At 32.7% G+C, this 23,672-nt stretch overlaps 1 protein-coding gene across 1 annotated transcript in view; it reads right to left on the reverse strand.

Moving 5' to 3' along the window:
* Window positions 1-14,093, reverse strand: part of Drip (aquaporin homolog protein drip) — a gene marked incomplete at its 3' end in the record, with an annotated part of 28,144 nt that extends 14,051 nt beyond the window's left edge. Inside the window, 2 exon segments of the mRNA NM_001312404.1 lie at window positions 10,892-11,088; window positions 13,906-14,093. Coding sequence (NP_001299333.1) covers window positions 10,892-11,088; window positions 13,906-13,942 — 234 coding nt within the window. The 5' untranslated portion in view covers window positions 13,943-14,093.
* Window positions 14,094-23,672: the final 9,579 nt, after the last annotated feature.

The raw sequence follows: 23,672 nt of genomic DNA on the forward strand, positions 1-23,672 counted from the left end.
TGAGTAACAAGTACAAATTAGCTACAGACAGACAACCATGATAATTGTCGTCACTGTGTACATAATACATGTATTCTTTGAATTTCTGTAAGAAATCTTTCAAATCAATGTTACATTATTTCTTAAAAAAATCCTTTAATAACCTTATTTATAATTAATTTATTATTCCATATGAATCTTATTAGCAATTACTACAGGTAGCCCGCGACATTGTCAGCACAGAGAGAGACAAACGCGTATTTACGGACAAACAAACAGTCAAAGTTTTTAGAAATAGGTTTTCTTTATAAGCAAAATAAAGACACCATGTTTACAACATGAGTTTTTCTCGATTTTATTTATATTCAGACACTTCAATTTTATTATTTAATTGTATAGATTTTATCAATAACTGTGCTGTAATTCAAAAACTCCTCTGTACGCCCACGATATAACTTGTAATTATTCTATGATGTGTAACATTCTAGTTTGTACGCAGTTGCAGTATGAGTCATTGTGGTTCTAAGATACATACTTTAAAGGCTATAAAAATTGCAATGAACCTATTAAAATGTATTAAGTTAATTCCATGTTGCTTACACATAAAAGATAGACAACGTTCACAATAAAATTTAATTTTGTGAAAGCGTTTTGCAGGACTCTATTTTAAAAAAATACAAAATATTTATGATATGATTTTGGTCTCTTATTACTTCTTTATACGTCTTCTTGTTTGTGGTACAATTTATGATGATGTCTTAGTTAAAAGCATATACCGTGACTAAGCGTTATTTCAAATTGTAAGAAAGACCATAACTGTGCCAACATCTGAATGAAATTGTAATCACGGAATTAACACCTTACATAATTGTTATAACGTGTTGTGTATAGAAATTATTATAAAACGAGTTACGTGCACGGAAGCAATGGAATCACATCGAAATCGTCACGAGTTAATTTTAATAAGTGCAGATTCTTTTTCATTGCTTTAAATTCGATGTTTTCAAAGTTCTTAGATATTGTATTTAATTACACAGTTTTGTTTTAATTCATACATAATACGAACTATAGGACAATATATAATATTGAGGCAATTATAATATGATATATTATAATTGGTAACAAAGGTTAATTAATTATAAAATCACTAAGTTCCCAGGTTTTTCCCAAGTTATTTTAATTTGAAAATGCGAAAGTTTTACTTTTATTCAAATTTCACTTAAACACATTGTTATAAATTTTGATGCGAATTTGAACACAGAATAGCAAGTGTAAAAACCTCAGTGGGTAACCTAGATGTAATAACAAATAAAAAGTAAGTTATAAATAGCTCTATACAAAGAAATGATTAGTTCCAGAAAAAGAGTGTCGAATTGAATGATAATACTAACATCGACTCTATATAAATTAAGAGCATTTTTCTTTTGTTAATAGCTTACCGATAAAAAGTACAATTTTATCGGTAAAACTTGCTATCGACCGCAACTCTATCTGTAGCCTATAGCATAGCCTGTGTTCTTCCAAACTATGTTCATTTATGCCAAATTTCAGCGAGTTCTATGAAGCCATTCTTGAGATAACTTGTAACAAACATCCATCCATCCATCCAAACATTCGCATTCATAATATTGGTAAGATAATTAGAAGAAAGATTAGTAAAAAATAAGAAGTAAGATATATTTTACAGAAAGGTTTTGTAATTACATTGTAGTTTAGGTTAAGTTCAAATTAGAATTATTATGACAGTATCCGAGTGGTTCACAACTAGTGCCTATATTTTTATTTATTAGGTTCAGAGACTCTCTCTAAATCATCGGCTTTGACTGTTACGCTGTGTGGTAATAAGCTTAAAGCTCCAGTGTGCACTATGAGACTAAAACCGGTTCGTAGTTGAGAGACAGCAGTTTTGTGTCAACAGAGTGCGTGTGCACGGCATGACTGCTCGCCCTTGACTTGACAAATCGCTCAATAACTCACAACACGAGGATTTTGTTTATTATACCGTTAACTGTACGCCTTCGGAGAAATTTATGTTTCAATTAAAATTAAAATACAACTTTATTTAATTTGTTATCGACCAGCGGTATACATTACTCATTTTTAATATAAATAAACTACATTAAGCAATAAATTACATATCTACATTCTAAAATGACAATTGTCCATAGTCTAAAGTAAATTTCTTAGCAATTTTTAAACTATTTTTTCCCACCGATAAGAGGGCTCTTATATGCTCTAAACTGTGTTCAGAGAAACGGCAAGTAATTTAAGGGACCATGTGTAATTTAGTTATTGTTAAGTACTATGAAAGTGTAACATTTCAGAGTTGGAAACCTCAAAATTTACTTTTGCCTGATCGTACTGTTTAACTGTTGAATTATCAATATTTGCTAGAATTTGTAAGTTTGATAACAGCACGTTATGATAAAAAAGAAACAAATATTAATAAGAATGCTATACCTACGTAAGTTTAATTTCAGTATAATTATCTACAACAAGGTTAACTACCAACATGAAATCAAATCTAGTTATTCATAAGAAATATTCTCGAAATATTACAATGGGAGGAAAAATCACATCAAATATTATTGACACCGAGTTGTAACAATACGTTCCCATAGTTTATAAATCAATAGATAAGATAAACACGAATCATTATTACGTAACATTTCTATAATACCTTTAATTGTATTTGTTTTGTATTTTGCATCAATATAATGAATGAATTTTGTAAATGAATTATAGAAACTTTAATATTCTATGATCACGTGGCTATCAGACATACGTTATTTTTATAGAATTCGATAATTATCGATGACGACACGAAGTCGATTGTCACAATCCGTGCTAGGCCCACCGATCGGCGTTACTCAGCAACAGCTGGCTACAAATAGCAAACATGTTATCGTACGAGCTTGAAATCAAGCTCCATATGAAATTACTTGGGGTAATTAAGTGTTATGAAATCAGAGCTCTGCATTTTTAATCTTTGCCAGTTTTTGAAGGTGCACTTTGCGAAATTCTTGAAAAATGTCACGGCCGGCGTATCAAAGAGTTTCGGTCAGCTCAAAAGGGCATTTTTCTTAAACAACGACAGCGAGATTTAAAACGATTTACTGTCGTGTAGGGGCAAGCTGTTGGAGTAATAAACAATGAATTTACTGCTCGAAAAGTTACATTTTGTATCAAATTAACACTGTCTTATCTTCGATATCTTGCTACTTATCTTACTTAAACAGCAGTTACTTGACAGAATATAACTTATTCAAGAATTGTGAAACTAGTAGCAATAAAATTTTGTTTCTTAATTATTTAAAAATTTAATTTTCATACAAGTAACAGTTACAATGGCACGTCAAACCTCCATTGAATGGAATATGAAAGAAAATTTGTCGGGTTAAAAAGATTTAAAGTATTCGAACATAAAGCAGCATCCCAATAATGAAAGATTATTGTTAAACATTGGCAACATTGGAATATCTCAATAAATTGAAAATAATAGTTATTTATTTTAAATATGAAAATATAATTAAAGTAACAAACGAAATCGAATTAACTGCTATTTTCAAACTAAAATGTAAATAGATTCGAAGATAATTTATAATTTTTGTTTATTTGAATGGCTAAAGATTAGATTGAAAGTAAATATATCGTGATTTAAAAATCCGTCACTATTATAACATGTGTTAAGTTAAATATAATTCAAAGACATGTTAGCTTGACCCACATCAAACAAAACTGTATACAGAGGATTAACGCCAATAATGTTTCAATCAAAAAATTAAAAAGAAAAAAATCAATATTTGAATTCAAACGTTTTCGAATTCGAATCGATTCGAAATGTTGCCATATCATTGACATTACAATAACTTAAATTAAAGGACAACAAAAAAAGTATTGTAAATGTTAATTTGGTGTTAGTTGTTCTCTAGCCTTGACCAGGTGACCGTGGAATAATGGTTTTACATGCGGGTATAAGAACAGATTACCAGGGGAATATAACATTGGATGGTTTTTTTAAACGGTAAACAAAGTCACGAATTAATGTTGTCAGGTTAAAGATCGCTTATTGGGATAATAATCAAGATATAAAAAGTACACACATTCAGGATTCGTTTTTGATTTTTGTCTTGGCTATTTAACTATTATATTCGTCTACGTTCAAGTAATTTTTCACTGATGGCGATGTAGTACAGCACTTAGGATATTTAAAATTGTAATCAATTTTATACGAGGCAATAAAAATACTTCAGCCATTCCGATATTCAAGTACGCATTCTGTGCAAAAAATATGAAATACCAAAATTAACATGTTTTTTTTTATCGTCAAAAATTAGTAAATTTATTTATCTGTAAGTAGGTCATTTAAGAGCACACTTATCTTAATTTTAAAGCTGAACTATTAACCTTTAATTAGTATTCAACCGGTTAAGTAGCCGATTTCTCAAACACCCTTTTTAATGTAAAATACCTAAAAGATCTTTAGGAATTGAGAATCGATAAGTTGCGGTCAGTTATCGATAGCTTATCGTTAAATTAAATATAAAACAGTTATTTTACAGATAAATGATCGTATATTATCATTTGCACTTACAATAAATATTTATGAAAATATTTTCTCCTAAAATGTTCGGTATAAATACATCGTATGTCAAGACAAGACATCTGACATCGACCGTTACGAAGATAACACCGCCAAAGAGAAAAGGGTTCGTTAAGATTGTACAGTTGCTGCATCGTTATATTTATTGTTAACTTTAAGACAAATAACTGATAATGTGCTCAATAAAAATAAACTACTCCAAGCGCATTTATACAAGTGGCCATGTGGTTTTTCTCAATTGTATCAAATCCAGTGTGATTGCTTTGGAATGAAAAATATGTTTTATATTTTCTTTTTGATTTGATAGCTTTATCTGAAGAATTTTGTAGAATGCGAAAAGATCATAAAGATATTATTGTAAAGATAAATCATGTATTTATTATAATAGCATCTATATTTCTTTTCACATTTCTTGTAATAAAAATGTTTAAAAGTATATTAAGTTCGTAAAATGTAATGTACCTAATTGTCAGTATGTATGCTACTATTATAGATTATGTGTTTTAAATTAATTCTATTTAAATTGAATTAAAAAACAACGTCGATGTTATTTGGCATACAAGTTCGTGATAGCAATGATCTGCATTGTCATTACGCGATGCTTCAAAATAACCAACAATAAATTCGTTAGCACAATCACAGATTATAATTCATAATACAAAACTGATTTTATCATTTCCATTACATTGTAGAGTATAATAGTTTTTATATATTGTCATATACCACGATATTCGTGACTCTAATATTACATCGTTATTTATGAACTTGTAAAATGGATGAAATTTAAAGCACTTTAACGCTAAGCTGACCGCTGCCTGATTGCCTCGTTTGTCATGATTACTGTATTATTTGTAGATAAGTAATGTTTATTCGTACAGCTTTATTCGTCAGATTTTTTTAAAGAGAACCCATAGAAGAATGGCATTCAGTTAACATTTAAAAAGTATAATATGATTAATAAAATTATTTTTTATAATCTTTAGAAAATAATAAATAATTTAAATACGCACGCGTCGAAATATAGAGGCGCCCGCGGTGCCCCTTCAGATATCCTATCTTTGGAAGATTTCCCCGACACTAAAGGAAAAAAAAATTGGGGCTCCGTAAAAATCTCGACCAGGGCGTCGGAAATGCTAAAACCGACCCTGATGTAAGCTTCATACCACGTATTATGATTTTAAATAGCTGTATCTAAAATTCAAATGTAATTAACTCGTACATTTATATGTCGCTTACATTGACTGAGGTACATGACCGATGAATTCCGAATCCATTTGCGCTGGTACCGTTACAAGTATACTTTGCAATACGCGATTACTAATCAAATATTCATTATAAAAAATATACGTTACAATAATCGATAAGAGTTCTAGGAATGATACTATATAAAAAATGCTATTAAAATTATTTTTCGATTCTGATAATATTTGCAACGAAAAATCTATATGTAAATAGGTAAGTATGAATACTCATTAGGAATTCTAATACGAAAACAAACATGTTTTTAACAATATAAACCTGACCTCTTTAACAAAAGCATGTGTGCAAATTGCAAACACCGAAGCGTACAAATACGTTAATATACAAAAGGTATTTTACTAAAAGACCCCTTTTGACCCATGTAACTATGACTTTATTTTTTACTAGCTGTCGCCTACAATACCGTCCGCGTGGTATTACAATAATTAGTAGCCTATGTGTTCTTCCAGACTATGTTCTACATTTATGCCAAATTTCAGCAAGATCCATAAAACCGTTCCGGAGATACCTTCAAACATCCATCTTTTTTATTTTCAGTTTTTTTTTCTTTTAATGATAAAACGTTAGTATTTTAAGACAATAAACAATCTATTGTTATAACAAATATTTTTTTTTACTTTTCATTTATTTTCACTTCGTTTCAATCTAAGCATTAATAATTAAATTGTTAATATTAAAAACAATTGAATTAATAAATTAAATTACGACAGTAACTAGTAGATATGTGTATCTCATGTGATTGTAGTCGTATAGTACGGCGCAGTGTTGCAATATTTGTACATTTAAGTTAACAAATGTTTCCTAAAGCTGTATTAATATTTACTTAGCAAAGAGGTTCCTTTTAAGGGTTACATTAAGTGTTAGTTTCGAGAATTTATATCATATAGTAAATTCAGATTTATATTTCTAAATAGTCAACCTCCTAAGAATACAAATGATTTTAAGCCCACTTCAAAAAGGAGGTTATCAATTCGTTTGTATTTTTATTTTAATTTAGTTATTTCATAATTTGTGAAGTCGTTGTGTGTGAAATTTGTGTGCACTTCAATATAGCTGTCCTTATTGCAGATAAACTGGATTAGCAAGAAACCTTAATTAGCTAGAGTCATTGTCCGGTCGCGACAGACAACCTCTATAAGAATCTCGGGTAAGAGAGAGACTCCTAAATATCGCGGTCCCTTGGACACTCGCTTATACGAATGTATGTGACTGTAAATCTAACCGTGAGTTTTTTCCATTAGCGAAACGATTGGACAAATCTTAGTTTTATCAAAGATAAGGTAGTCAATATGTTTTATACAAGTAGCGAAAAGGACACCTTACATAAGCGATATCTATAGCGAGCAAATGGAAGTTTTGCTCCCTATTACGTCACAACTATTGCTCAACTGGATCAGCTGTCAATCACGGATTAACACAACAATGGTACAATACTATTAATACCACGCTTCGTTCCGCCGCCGCTGCGTGTGTGACAAAGTCACGTGTTCTAGATGTTGTTTCTCACAAATACAGATGTAATCGACTTACTTAAATTATCATTTATGTTATCACAACGGACTAGGTATATAATATGAGATGTTACTCTAATTGATCGTATTTTATAAAAAATTGTTAATATCTTGTTTATAAAATTAGCGCACAACTTATGTTACGTGTTACTTGAATAAACAAACACAATCTAACGGTACGAAATAATTTTATCAATATATCTGTGTGCAGTGGACCGTATTAAGTTTTATAGAGTATCGTGCATATATTATCTGTTATCAAAATGGCCGCCGCAAGTGCGCTCGATTTGACAGCTCCTAATTTGTCATATTATCAATTAATACACGAATATTTTATTTTATCTTTTAACTTGCACAATATCAGTAGTTGTTACACGATGTTTTTTTTATCTGCAAACATCTTAATCGGTACGGACATTGATTATCGAAATTGAAATCAAATACACACTGTGTCCTGTTACTTTTTTACCGACTTCAAAATGTAGCAAGTCTCAATAAATTTGTGTGTTTATTCTTTAACGAAGAACAGTACATTAAAAAAAAATAACTTAAAACCTCTTTTTTCACAATATTATTGGCTGGCTATAATATTAAAACTAGCATGTATTCGACTTTTGAAAGTACATTTAGCAAGACTGCGTTTATGGATAGAACTAATTGCAATGAAACTTCAAATATCTTGATGGGTCTGCAAGATGATTAATGAGGTCTCGTTAACTGCGAGTTAATAACATTTAACACATGAAACGAATTCAAAACGGACACAGTCATTCATGCGTAGAGATCAATAATCTGTAACTCAAATTTGCATAACGTACTCCAATTGACTTGAAAGTTAATTAGTTTTAAAATGAATTATAACATAAAGAAGGTCGTCTGATGTTACAATGAATTTCAGAGTTTAATTTTTAATAATAGTTTTTAATACTTGATTAACATATAAGTATAATTGCAGATAACAGGATTTTCCGTCCTGAACAGCAAATAGAAAATTTCCAACATTTTGCTTTTTGGATTTATGCCTGCTATTTGCCTAAAGATATTCGCGAGAACGTATCTGTAAGGCAAATATGAATATCTAGCGGTTTTCATCTCAATGTAACTGTTTATAAAATGGCTTAGCGCCAAGAATTCAGCTTAAACTTAACTTTATATCTTATCTAAAATTATAAGCATTCAAATTTTTAAGGACATTTCCAAATAATTAATCGACATCACAGGGGACCGAAGAGCTGGCAGTTACCTCGGTCAAAGAATTAGTTTAGCTGTCCAAAGGGGGAACGCTGCCAGTATCTTCGAGACCTTGCCTAAAGGGACTCCTTTTAATAACATATTTTAGTAAATTATTCGTTATTTAATATTTTATTTTATATCATAGATTTAAGACTATATGTAATTATAGAAATAAGGATGTATAATAAATTAGCATTCAACTATTTGTTCATATTTCTTTGTTATACTTCGTAATTTATATGTTATTACAAAATTATGAAACATATTATACTATTATAAATTTAAATTGATACATAAATTCTATTTTTAGATATGTAATATACATATTAATTATACAGGCGTGTATTATGATTATGTGGTTGCTATATCAAGCAGTCGATCATTTTACGCAACGTCCAGGGCTAGGCGTGACACGGTGTTACCATATTCGTGACCTCTCGCCTCTCGATTACACTCTTCAATGGTTTGTTTATACATTTAATGCAACCATAGACATTATTATTGGGTCATTGGCGGATAAATTTATAATTAATCAGTGTACTTGTTTAAGTATTTACGTGCTTAAGTAATATTTAGCGAACCTTAAGTAATTCAATTTATTAGATGTACTTTTTTTTGCTGGATTGAATTGGCTCCTGAAACACATGGCTTATCCCTAGTTCAGGAGCCAAGGCAAGACATGATTGTGCAAATGAGTGTTACAATAAAGAATTTATTTTAATTATTTGTTTGTATTAGAAATACTTATGTGATAAATGTTTTATAATAAAAAGAAAGAAAATACAAATGCAATAGAAATAAGGCGGGAACAAGGAAAGAGACATAAATAAATCAGTAGTTATTGCTTAACTAAAACTTTTATATTGGATTGGGACGATCAAATTTGTACCTTTTTATTACTATGAACTTTTCTTATTATGACCTTCTTTAGAGCTTATTTGAATTTTGTACAAATTATCAGATCAAAATGTCTTGTTACCAGTATTAGCGGTACTGGTTGTCCTTAATGCCATAGAGAACCATAACGTCGGTTTATATTTTTAAATTCTGACATTATAGTAATATAAATCTTTAAAAAGAAACACTTTGATTCTGTTATTTATTTTATTCTTGACCTAATTATTAATTGATTGATACAATTTAGATAATAAACATATCAAGTGAGGCCTACGTAAAATAAAAAATAAAAAAAATGAGAAAGGATTCATTAGTATGCGTAGGTCAAGGTCTGTTTTAATTCCGCTTTGACAGCTAAGCACTGAGTTGAGTTTATGTAAATATCGTAGTGAGCATATGCAAATAGTTTTTACAAACGACCCGTCGTGTCGGGTTCGCGACCGCGTGGGAAAGACCGGACATTGGCAAAAATGTCCTATTGAACGTTATTGTATGCGACATCATTGTTGTTATCGCACGTTTATCTTCAAAGGCTGCTGTATGTTTGATGTAGATTACGTTACTGTTACGATTACAATATTAACTTAGCTAACAACACAAGTGTAAAACATTTACTTTTTAATCTTTGATACGATAAAGGATAGTTTACGTCTGTGACCCAGATGGGTAGACGGTGATTAGGAATTTTTATTTAGTAATTCTTCGGTAATAGCTTATTCCACATTTAAGCAACCCACATCTAAGAAGCCCTGTCTTATGTTTTAGTTGAGACACTAAAATATACATAAACTGAGACATTAAGTAATACCTAAGGGATTTCTTTGAGTAGGTTTAATATTATAAATATACATACAATATGCAAGATTTTAGTCAAAACGCGGTATTAAATTTTAAGATCCAGTATCCATTTTGGGGTACCTTAATCATATTACTGAAGTTGTTTTAAACCAAACTCTAAGGATAGTTGAGAAAATAAAAAGATTATGAACTCTGTCTAGAATTTATAACAGATGACGTCACCTAAGTAAAACATTACGGAACTTTACTTTTAAGATAATATGACGTCGGATGATTAATAACATTTACTTATTATAAATTCTCCTTACAGCGGAAAATGCTTGATATATGTTTATTAAGTAAACACTAAAGAAGCTGTCACTAAAATATCCTTAGTATAAATAAAATATAACACGGCTAAGACCCACTTGAGATATAGTAATACAAGTCCAACTAAGAAAATAGTCGGTACTGAAACCGACTAATTAGTCAGTTCCAGTACCGACTAATTTCGAACCCTAACCGAGAACTAAATCCCTATTTAATTAGTCTGTTAAAGCTATTAAGTGTGTAAACTGCCCAGACTTAATAAGGCTAGAGAGATTACGATGAATATTGAATGCAAACTGACCTGTACGATAGAGCCGACTAGGAGACCGAAGCAGAGCGCAATGCTGGTGACCTTAGGAGCGTTGGATTCAGAGATGGCGATGCATGATGCGACGCCGATTGAGGTAAGCAGGAACGTGCCTACCAGCTCGGCTACCACCTGCCTCCAGATCTGCTTGTTCTCTGTGATGTCCGATACTCCGATGATAGAGGTCGTTCCTGTGCAAAGCAAATTAATGTATGTAATTAATTCATAATTTAAATAACCATTCTTTAAATATGTTTATTTTTATCGATTAATATTTTAGCCAAAAAAACAAAATTTTTGGAAGTAAGGCGTCGTCCTACTGAGCGGCAAAAAACAACAGGTTGACGAAAATTGGACGATAAAGAAAAGAGGTCTAAGTAGATTGTCGTACACTATTTTCTTAATGTAGATATAAATAAAAAACAAGTAAGGCTCGTGTAACTTGTATTTTGACATATACTTTACCTAGTCATAGCAATATTATATGTTTGTTGTTTTTTAAATTAAAAACATGGAATGATATGGAAAGTTAAGGAGTATTTATTCATTTATTTAATTTCAATAAAACATGTGACGTAGATAACAAGTTGAACAATTATAACAACAATAAAACAATAATATTATAACATAATCACTGTTTTATATTTAAACCCATAATTAAACAAAGAATAACGAAATATTAACTGCTTAGTAAAAAAGAGGAAGGGATTGTCAATTAATTGTAGCTTATAATCAATGTTTACCTTGAAGAGGAATTTACGAGCACATGGGATTTGGTGACCTCTGAATGCACTTAGCCCGAACTTCTTAAGTAGAAGATCGTAATTATACTTAGGCTGTCAACAAAGAGCTTTTTGTACTTTAGCACGGTTTTCAATGTTTACTTATTTCTTTTTAAAATTTGTAAAATGTTACAATGCACTAGTATATGCGACCGCGGGAGGTTTTGTGATATTTAAACCAATTTTAACAGACATGTACTTCTCTCTAGAACAAAAAAGCTATGAACGTATAGTAATTTAAAAATGCCAAAATTCAATGTCGTGACGCATATTTTGTGTTTCAGAAAATAATATAATATTACTTTAAATTACCACAATATATTAAATTTAAAAAAAACACTGCTTTAATTAAATAACCACAACAGCATTAATCAATCAAAAAACAAAATGATACTATTAAATAATTCTGTAAACAATATAAGTACCGCTAAATTGACCCATGCGTGATTTATAATATTAAAACTCTAGCCGCATAATAATATAAATAAGTAACGAAATATTAACGTAAATGCAAAAACCCACAAATGACTCACGTAATTGCATTATTGTAATTGCATTTTTTTTGTATTTTCAATCTTTAATTTAATGTTGAATTCCATGACGTAGATACGTAGTAATTAATTTAACACGATTTTTTTTCAAACTTACAACAAACACACCTATTAAATAAAAAAGAAATTGATTATCGCACTAATATTATAAATGGGAATAATTGCATGACTGGATGGATGTTTGTTCGGAGGTATCTCCAGGAAGGCTGCATTTATCTCGCTGAAATTTGGCATAGACGTCACATAGTCTGGAAGAACACATAGACTCCTAATTAAGTTTTTATAAATTCCTTAATTAATTAAGACGCGGACGGAGTCGCGAGCGACAGCTAGTGACATAAAGTTTATATTCAGAGGTGTCGAGTCAATATTATAGCTCTCAAAGGCCTTTATTATTATATTTTTTTTTATAAAAATATTAGCAGATTTTTTTTGTCAATTTACTAATATTTCTTTCAACCATTCCAACTAAGCTGTATGCTTGTACTAAGGATATGGTTTACGACAATAGTCGAATGGTGGGATTCGAAACCCCGACCTCGTGGTCGGAAATCCGTACCCTTAACCATTAGGCTATTGACGCTTCAATTATTGCGCCGATCATTCAGTGTTTAATATTATCATTAATCGAGTTGATGTTTTTGTTCCAGATTAATTACGAATGTAAACAGGCCTCTGTGCGGAGAAATGCGACGCGTGATGTGACGTCACTGTCTCTATCTTCATCTTGTTATTTATACACAAATTCTTGCAACAAACATTGCTGTTTAATAAATATTTCTTTGTTCGAAATATAATTAATTTGACTTAACTATACTTGAAATATTAAAAAAAAAACTAGCTGATGCCCGCGACACCGTCCGCGTGGTATAAAAAAATGAACGTCCTGAGTATGCTACATATGTATGCCAAATTTCATTAAGAGAGATACCTTCAAACAAACATCTATCCTTCTATGTATAATAAATCTTCACATTTATAATATTAGTAACGTACAATATACTTAATGACACCTATTTAGATTTATTCGAGTCTACCGCAAGTATTTATTTGATTCCGGCATTATGTAACAAAATATCTTTTAAATGATCGCAATTAAAAACAGATTAACATCATACGAAACAAACATTTACCACAATTTGAAAATTATATAACATTAATATAAAAAACTAAATGGTCTTTGTCTAATTTACTAGTAGTCGCCCGCGACTCTTTCCTCGCGGAATTAAAAAAAAAAACCTATGCCAAATTTCAGCGAGATCTATGCAACTGTTCTAGAGATAACTTCTAACAAACATCCTCCAACATAAGATAAAATAAAACATTATACGTTATCGAACAAAAACTCACGTAAGAATTTTCCATTTAAACTCTAAATTCTATTTTTAATCGAGATCCTATTTTTAAACCCCGTCCTGCAAGTAATGGGTTCAACATTTATTTTATAGCACATTCTTTAGTGTAGCTAGAACTAACCACAAATAATCCAGTTTTAGAACCTAAGGGTAGTGTTTGTCGTATTTATAGATCTAGTAAAACATAAGAATGTTTCTTATAAACAACGTGCAAATAAGACTAATATTTTGAATATAGAACGACTTCATTTTAAACATTTTGATTGTTTTTTTTTTGCTGGCCAGTAAAAAAAATATAATTGTTCTAATTTCAAACTTACTCTTCTGCACCTCATCCATGGCGTAATCCGTTTTCATTTTCAATAACGTAAGCACACTTTACGGTTAAGATAAAAAGATTGGCGTGAAGCACACCAGATATTTAACTGATATCCGCGAAAGTACAATTTGTTACAATTAAATTCCGATAGCGCGTCGTGTGCGAGTTCGTTAGTCGTTGGTTGCGTGCGACACCACCTTTCTGTCTCGGCACATACACCTGAATGCGAGATTTTGTGCTTGATGGGGATGACAGGTAGAGCTCGAGAGTGCACCGGACGTATTCTCGACGTGTTTCGGCCGCGGCGTGTTTACAAATCACCCGCCAATTTGATATTCATTCGACGACGACGCCCGCAGTTGTTCGGAATTCGCTAAGTACCTTGTAGTTGAATATAAATAAGTTACAAGCCTATTGTTGTATAGCGCCTTTGGATTAAAACATTTTCAACTATATGAGTGGTATGATAGTTATATACAATGTTTTATGTTTTTACATTCTTCCCTACATATTATAAGTTTCTGAAAGTACGTTTAAGTTAAATACAATGCTATTAGAATTTCTGGTATAGTAAATTACAATCAACCCGTATGATTGTATTCGGAGCATACAATTGTATTGTAAAATCCCATATTTAAATACGCAAAGGACGCGTATGTTTAAAAAATTCGATGCTCGTTTATAAAATAGAGCGTCATTTGTTATTCAAATTCCGTTATTGTTTGAACATCTGTTCTAATTCAGAGACAATATAAAATTGATGAAAGACTTATTAAAACTCAATTTCATTATTATTATTACTAACATTTTTCACAGGATATAAAAAGAAGAAGTGAGGAGTGGTGTGTCAGCACTGACTCAAATGGAGGTCCGTCTCTGGCTACTCCACCGGGTTAAAGGCGTGAGTTCTGTTGTTTACACTTTTAGGAACCAAATCTTGTAATAATTTTCTGTTATTTCATACCGGACAATTTTCAATTTCATTACAAATAGTAATATTTTGAATCGAATAACTTTACGTATATATATTTTATCCCTAAAGATCCGGAAAGAGATATACAAAAATATGGTATTGATTTATTTCAGGGTGAAGTTGTCATTATTATTCCAATGTATGACATTCAAGGATTGTTTTTTAAAACAATGGGAGGTAATTTTATTGAATGAGCATGTTCTTGATGCGTGTCAAATTTATGTAATTTTATAAAAAAAAATCTCCCGTCACAATGATAGTTACCATACTCCAAAACGGCTTGAACTTGAACTTTTATATGCATATTTAGTAGGTCTGAAAATCGGCAACTATCACAGTGACTACTCAGTCACAAAAAGGACCTATTCGTAGGTGTAAAATCGTATACAAAGTTACTTTTCTTTAACATACTTATGAACCGTAAAGAATCGGTAGTATATTGATAAGAGTAACTCCGCTCTATTTGCCACTCTACCGCTAGTAGTAAGAAAATATTGTGTTTTCTTGACACACTTTTATTTATCTGTGTGATACCATCACGCTAAGTAATATGCAATTATTTAATCAGGCATTGAATAAAAATTGTTGAATAAAAGCGCGCGTAAAAACGTTATCATGGAGGTCATAAAGAAACAATTAGAGAAGATTACAATTTGAAATTAAATTGTAAAACTCCTAAGTTAATTCCGGATTCCGACAAATTGTCATGAGTCGTGTACGCCAGGGATGCATTTATAAATATTTAATATCATGAGAACATCCTGTTCGAATTGCCGTCGTTTTGTTATAAAAAAACATAAGTTATTGCGTAGAAAATAACTTAATATTATTTATTACTGTGTTCTGCTGCTCTTATGTCCTTTATCAATATCAAACTTTAACCGCGGCGATTTGAAAAATGACCAAGAAAATAAATTAATTTATTTAACTCTTTTGTAGAAAAGAAAAGAAATTAATGTTCTATTTTCAAATACAACATTTGATCTATTGTTGCTACTAAAATTAATGGCAGAAAATATTCTCCAATAATGTAGCAACAACTAGTTTATTATAAATATAATATTAAAAACAATACTGTGGACATCTTCCTTGAACTTTTCTCATGAAGACATCGCAGCAAACCGACACGGCGTCTGTATAAAATCCGTAACAATCTCACGTACGTACAATAATAAAAACAACATGACACGTTATTGATCATAGCAAACCTCACATATTTATAAATAATCGCACGTTACAAAAACATTATTCATACGTCTTTAAGTGATGAGAACCGATTAAGTTGTAATTTATACTATAGTTATGAATCCAACTAGATAATTTTAATGTGTTTCGGTAAAAAAATATGCCGATAATGTGATCTTCTTGAAGCCAATGGTGATGGAAAACACCGTGACGCATCCTGCACATATTTGTTTTAATTATAAGTTGACAAACGAGTAAGCGGTTACTTGAATTCGTTCAAATAGCGAAGCGAACGCTGTCCATAAATATTTGCAGATGCGTTGCTTACTTTAATCAACATAGGTGGAACGCATAGGAAGTAGAAACATCCTCTTCCTGTGAAGAAAAGATGTGTGTAAAGACTATCAACCCGCATTGCGTCAATGTGGTTGACCAAGGCCGAGTTACTACTAGCATAGTCTAGGCTCGATCTCCTCGGTGATGTATGAACTGACGGCGATAAGTCAATTGTGAAATTATTATTGTAATCTGTAGTCTGAAATGCGAATATATAAAACATTTATTTAATTTTATTGGCAATTGTGTTTTAAAACTCTGATGAGACAGCCATTGAGATACTGCCAAATACATTTGGTTTTTACCATTCTATGTAAAAATTCGGCTAATGATTATGGCAGTAAATTGGGCAGTATCATATATCAGGCTTTTAGAAGCTTAACGATAACGTCGATGTGTTACATTTGTTTTGCAATAACTGATAAAAAAGACAACTTGCAACTAACGCAAAAAACCTAATTTCCTACAGAAATTCTTTTTATTTTATTATACCAACTAGCTGTCACCTGCAACTCCGTCGGCGCCGAATTGAAAAAAAAAACGATTGGTCGCATCGTAATGTTATATAGCCTAAAGCCTTCCTCTATAAATGGACTATGCAACAAAAAAATAATTTTTATTAACAGTAAATTAGCGCGTTTAAAAAAAACAAACTCTTCGCTTTATAATATTAGTATAGAGTATTACTAGGGCCAGTTACTTAAAATATCTTTTAATCTTTTCTCTAACACCTAACTATATATAAAACAATAGATTTGGCAGGAGCGCAATACAGCGACAGCGGTCATTCAACTCATTGCAATAAAGGAGAGAGTTTTTACTTTCATTATTTCACACTGTTACCTATCAAAACACCACTAATTTAAAGTAGTCTTTTCTTCTCAGAACTCACATAGAAGTGAAATTACTTTAAAATAATCAGCATTATAAAATCCAATTTAAAAGATAATCAAGATCTGATAATGTTTTCAAACGAATTTTCTATTAAATAATTATATATAGTTAGTAACCAAGAAACCTTTTGATTTAAACGTGAGAATATTATAATTATTAATTCAATAGTAATTTCCTTAATAATTATATAACGATGCATAAAAAAAAACATTATAAATTATAACATTAAATTACTTACTTACTTACTTACTCCGCTGGCGCATCGACCCAAAGTGGGTCTTGGCCTCCGACACAAGAGATCGCCAAAGTCGCCTGTCTTGCGCCTTCTCCTGCCAGTCCATCGCTTGTAGCTCCCGCAGATCCAGCTCTACGGCGTCTCGCCAGCGGTACCTGGGCCGACCGATGGGTCGGCGGCCAATCGGGGTCCCGAGGTATGCTGCTTTGGCCTTTCGATCTTCCCCCATCCTCATGAGGTGGCCCAGCCATCGGAGTCTTTGAGCTTTTGCTTCTCCGATGATATTCGGCTCACCCACCAGCGTCTCAATTTCCGCGTTGTAGCGGGTTCTCCAGCTGCCGTCTTCTCTTAGTGTTGGGCCCAGGATCTTGCGCATGATTTTTCTTTCCGCCACCAGAAGCTTTTCCTCCTCTTTAAGGGTCAGTGTCCAGGTTTCGCAGCCGTATAGCAAGATCGGTCTTATCACCGTTTTGTATATCCGTATCTTGGTTCTTCTGCTCAGTAGCTTCGACACTAACACTTGGTGCAGAGCGGCACTACAACGGGGGGCGTTGTGAATCCGGATGTTAATTTCCTCTTCTCGTGTATTGGTGTCCGTTATAGTGCATCCCAGGTACTTGAACTTGGCGGTCCCTTTGAACAGAATATCGCCAACGCGCAAATCTTCACGCTCTTTTCTTGTGTTATTGTAGCGTTTCATGTGGAGATATTCCGTTTTATCATGGTTAAGTTTGAGCCCAACCCTAGAGGCTTCGGAGATCAGAGCTCGAACCGCGCACTGCACTTCTACTTTACTCTCACCCAGAAGAGCTATGTCATCGGCATATCCGATCACCCTATGTTGTCCATTTAGCCGTATCCCGGTGTCCAATGCCAGCAATTTTCTTATGACATGCTCCAGGGCTATGTTGAACAACATCGGGGACAGCGCATCTCCTTGCTTTAACCCGGTAACTACCTCAAACTCCTCGGTGACTTCGCCTCCAACCCTAATGCGCATTTTGCTCTCTTGGGTAGCCATCTTGATCATATTGATCAGTTTTTGTGGGATTCCGAAGTTGTTGAGTATGGCGTATAGTGACCCCCTATCTACACTGTCGTAGGCCTTGCTAAAGTCTACGAACAGTGCGTGAATGCTTTGTGCGTACTCCCATTTCTTCTCCATAAGCTGCTTCAGGAGAAATATTTGGTCCACCGTGCTACGATTTCGTCGGAACCCACACTGATAATCCCCGATGATTTGTTCCGCGTAGGGCTCTAGTCTATTCAGCAGCACGTAAGATAGTACCTTGTACGCTGTCGGGAGCAAAGCGATTCCTCGATAATTTGAGCACGTCTTCTTGCATCCTTTTTTATGGATAGGGACGATGATACCCACTTTCCACTCTCGCGGCAGTTGTTCTGCAGACCATATCTTACACAGCAGCTCATATAGTATGCACTGGGTGGCGACTCCCCCGTACTTCCATATTTCGGCATGTAAACTGTCTATGCCAGGAGCTTTGTCGTTTTTCAGCCTCATTATCGCCTTTTTGACTTCTTCAAACGATAACGGCGCTACATCTGTATGTGTGTTTGCCTCACCGTTTAAATTTACAGTCCGCTCTGGCTCTGGACAATTCAATAAACCCTGAAAGTATGACCGCCACATCTCTTTGAGGTGTTCTTCGTCTGTCACAAGATTGCCTACCTCGTCGATAAGAATTTGTGCGGTAGGTTGATATCCTTTTTTGACAGCCCGGATCTCCTGGTAGAACTTGTGTGACTCATTGGCTCTTATCAGGGTTTCCATCTCTTTTATCCTATTTTCTAGATGTATCCTTTTGGCTTGCCGTATTACTCTTTTCGCTTGCCGTCTAAAATCGTTATATAGCTGGTTCTGCCGCGGGTCTTGTTCTGCGAGAATACGAAGTCTCCTCCTATCTTCCACTATTTTTTCGCAGTCTTCTGTCCACCACTTCTTCTTTTTTCTTTTCCTTCTGCCTATTGTCTGTAGGCCCACTTGCTTGGCTGTGTCTTTAACATTCTTCCAAAGGTCTTCTATGTCCATTTCGTCCACCTTCAGTTCGCTAAATTTGTTGCTGGTCTCTATTTGGAATTGGGTGCCTATAGCTGGGTCCTTAAGTTTCTCCACGTCTAATAGGTCTTCTTTGTCTACTTTGGCCCTTTTCTTTGTATTTATTTTTGGTTTTATTTTGACCACTTGCAGGTAGTGGTCACTATCGCAGTCTGCTCCCCTGTAACTTCTGACGTCCTGTATGATGCTCTTGTGTCTGTCATCGATGAGGACGTGGTCTATCTGATTGACGGTCATACCGTCAGGGGACTTCCACGTGCCCTTATAGATTTCCTTATGGGGGAACATGGTGCTCTTGATTACTAACGATTTCGACGTTGCAAATGTGATCAACCTTAGACCATTATCATTAGACGTATTGTGTTTGCTATGGCGACCAATAGTAGGCACAAAAGCCTCCTCCCTCCCAATTTGCGCATTAAAGTCACCAATTAGAATTTTGACATCGTATCTGTTTGCTTGGTCGTATAAGGCTTCTAGATCTTCGTAGAAGCTGTCTTTGGCAGCCTCACTAGATTAAGATGAACATAATTTACGCGTACTGTGTACTATAGCTTTTTTACCCTCTGAATATTATTAATTGTATATTTCCGTATTATAATTATTTAGACTGGTCGCTTGGTAGCTTTCCTACGACGGGATATTCCCATGTTCTTGTATGTGACTAACACGGTATCGAATTGCAATCAATCCTAGGTATATAACAATTTCCAAGAGTTCGAATTCGAAAGTAAAATATTTACAACGTAACCTAACCGTACAATTTCACTGCAGTGACAAATTTATTATTACATATTATATTCTCTTTCATTCTCTTTAACAAAAGAGAGACTACAATATATATTAAAATAAGTTTATTGCAGTGGAATTCTAAGCGTAGTCTGACAAACCTTGACATTGGTGTAAGTTCGAGGTCAAACAACGACAATGTTACCCACGGCCAATTCGCACGAATTGTTAACAATTACTTGCAAACAAGTACGACCTTTGATATGCTTTAATTTATTAATATTACTTGTATATCACGTATTTGCAAACAGATTAGAACAAATGATTGTGCATTATATATGCACACTCATTTGTTTAGGTATTCATGTGTTATCATTAATAAATTGTATGAAGATATCGAACAATCTTTTAAAAGCTTTTTTTTAATGAAATCCTTTAAATATCTAAAAATTCAAATTTTAAAATTGTTATATAGATATGATTATAAAGAACTAGCTAGCAATTGCGTCCGAGTGGAATTAAAAAAAAAAAGTAGTCTATGTATTCTTACAGGTTATGTTCTATATCTATGCCGAATTTCGGATCCATGCATACTTTCTGAAGATGCCTTTTAGCAAACAAAGATCCATTCATACATTAATATTAGAAAGATGTAGTTGGAAAGAGAATATCGTTAATTCATAAACGCTTTCGATCAAATATGAAACTTTAGAGAATAGCCAAGTAAATAATAAAATAGAAATTGTGGTAAACTTAATTATATTTAAATAGATATAAAAATAGAACAATGCTTTATAATATTGAGATAAATTGAAACGTTTATTAATGTAGTTAAAATAGACGATTTCTCTTATAAAAACTACTGAACGTGGAAAGTGTGACGAAATATGAAATGCTGATTGTAATTGGATACTAGATGCTACGTTATATAGTTATTTCTTTTAACTTTAAAAACACAAAAACAACGAGAAACTCTACTTTTTAGCATCTATGAAATAACAACTGAATTTTCTTACTTCCGGAATTAGATCTTTCTAGATTATTAGATGCCCATAATCACATATAACATAGCATCATAAATGTAAGCACGCACTTGTCTTTAACGTATTAACAATATATTGAATTTAAGGTATAAAATAATAAATAAATAATATTTAAGTTGGCTATAAACATTGTATATCAAAAAATTTAAACATATTCTTGAAAAAAGGCAAAAAAATATTTTCATAATTCAGAACTAAACTTTGGACCCACGAATTAACGAGTCAGCAATACATCATCATCATCAGCTTCCTATACGTACCCGCCGAGGGGCTCGGAGCCTCCCCTAAGTTAGGGGTGACTAGGCCATAGTCAACCACGCTGGCCAAGTGCGGGTTGGTGGACTTCATACATATCTTTGAATTTCTTCTCAGATATATGCACGTTGCATCATGATGTTTTCCTTCACCGTTAGAACGTCGGATAAATGTACATATGTAAATCGAAAATCGAAAAACATATTGTTACATGGCGGGATTCGAACCCAGGACCTGCAGATTACAAGTCAAGTGCTGAAACCACTGAGCCACCGACGCTCTACATACTCAGCAATACATACTCCACAATAACTAATAATGCTCTGCTTATTCAATAAACGCTGTTAAATGTAAATAAAGTTGACATCATTTTTCATTTATTCGCAAACTAAAATTGTCCACATTACATCGAACGTTTTCAGGCGTAAACGCTCCGTCACATTTCATAACCACACAAGTAAACAGACGACGGAAAATTATCGTTGACCATGACAATGGCGGCTTCGGACGTGATAAACTGTTAAATTAATAGGCAGACAACAATATAAGCTACTGTAATTGCCCGCCATTTTACAATCTTGATACTAGTTAATCTTACGTTAAAGGAAAATGAGACCTCTGTTAATTCTATCCTAATTACTGTGTTGTGGCCAGCGACTCCATCTGCTGGGTATTAAAAAAAAACTTAATTAGCCTATGTTTTCTTTCAGGCTATGTTCCTCATCTGTTTTAAATTTAATTAAGATCTATTGAGCGGTTTCGGTGATACCTATAATACAATCAAACATTCATCCATCAAAGCGTCAATAGGCTAATGGTTAAGGGTACGGATTTCCGATCACGAGGTCGGGAGTTCGAATCCTGCCATTCGACTATTGTCGTAAACCATATTCTAGGACAAGCCTAGAGCTTAGTTGGAATGGCAAAAGAAGTATTAGTAAAATTTACTCAAAATCTGCTAATATTTTAATACTAAAAAAATAGACTTTTGTAATCTTTATCTAATTGTTCTAATGAACGATGTTAAGCTAGGAAATGACCTATTTGCTACGTTCCTTTATACAAAAACGTTTAACATTTGTGTAGTTTTTTTCTAGTAGACTTTAAAATAAAAATTAAATTTGGACAATTACCTAAATACACAACTTTAACAAGCAGACGTAACATTTTCGATTGTATAATTGTTTTTAATAAACTAATCATAAAAGTCACATGATGCACTCAAATCGTATGTTAATAGGAGATTTGTATTCAAGATTCCGAATGTCAGTATTCTAATTCTCAACGTTCACTGTTTAATTTCTATTATGCATATTTATTATGATTTAACTTTCACTATAGTTTGGAATAATAGCCATGAACGTCGGTTTTATATTATTTTTAAATAGTAAACTTATACATTAAAATTATAACTACGAATGTTTAGATGGATGGATAGATAGTTTGTAAGTATCTCCATAACGGCTTCATAGATCTTGCTAAAATTTGGCCTAGATGTAGTCTGGGAAAATACATAAGTTAATAATTAAGTGTTTTTTAATTCCGCGCAGACGCAGTCGTGGGCGATAGCTAGTATTAACATAGAAAAATACTCGTAACTTATGTACTACCGCACCTATATACTAAGAGAGTTCCTTAATGTTATTTTAGTAAGAGAAATCAACAAGAAACCGCTTGTTTAATCATTAAACGTCTCTGTGGGAGTAAGATTGTTATTATATGTAAATTAAAAACTATGATTTACAACTAACGAATAGTACAATAATGTTATTTTATGATTTTACAGATAAAGAATTAAATTTGCTTCCCACTTAGAATAGAATATCTAGTAGATATAGTACTACCGTACTAGAGCAAATCGCCATAACTATAATAATAAGTTAATATGTATTTTGCCATGACACGTTTTCACTTAATAGCATTGTGAGCGTTAAATGGCATCAACATGGGTAGGGAATAAATGTCTTCCACTGTACACTTTGTCCCTGACAATGAACGCAGCTCACGTTTCCCGATCACCTACTAAACATTCAAATTAAAT

Source organism: Papilio xuthus, unplaced genomic scaffold (genome assembly GCF_000836235.2).
Source record: "Papilio xuthus unplaced genomic scaffold, Pxut_1.1 DF827680.1, whole genome shotgun sequence".
NCBI classification, from domain to species: Eukaryota; Metazoa; Arthropoda; class Insecta; order Lepidoptera; family Papilionidae; genus Papilio; species Papilio xuthus.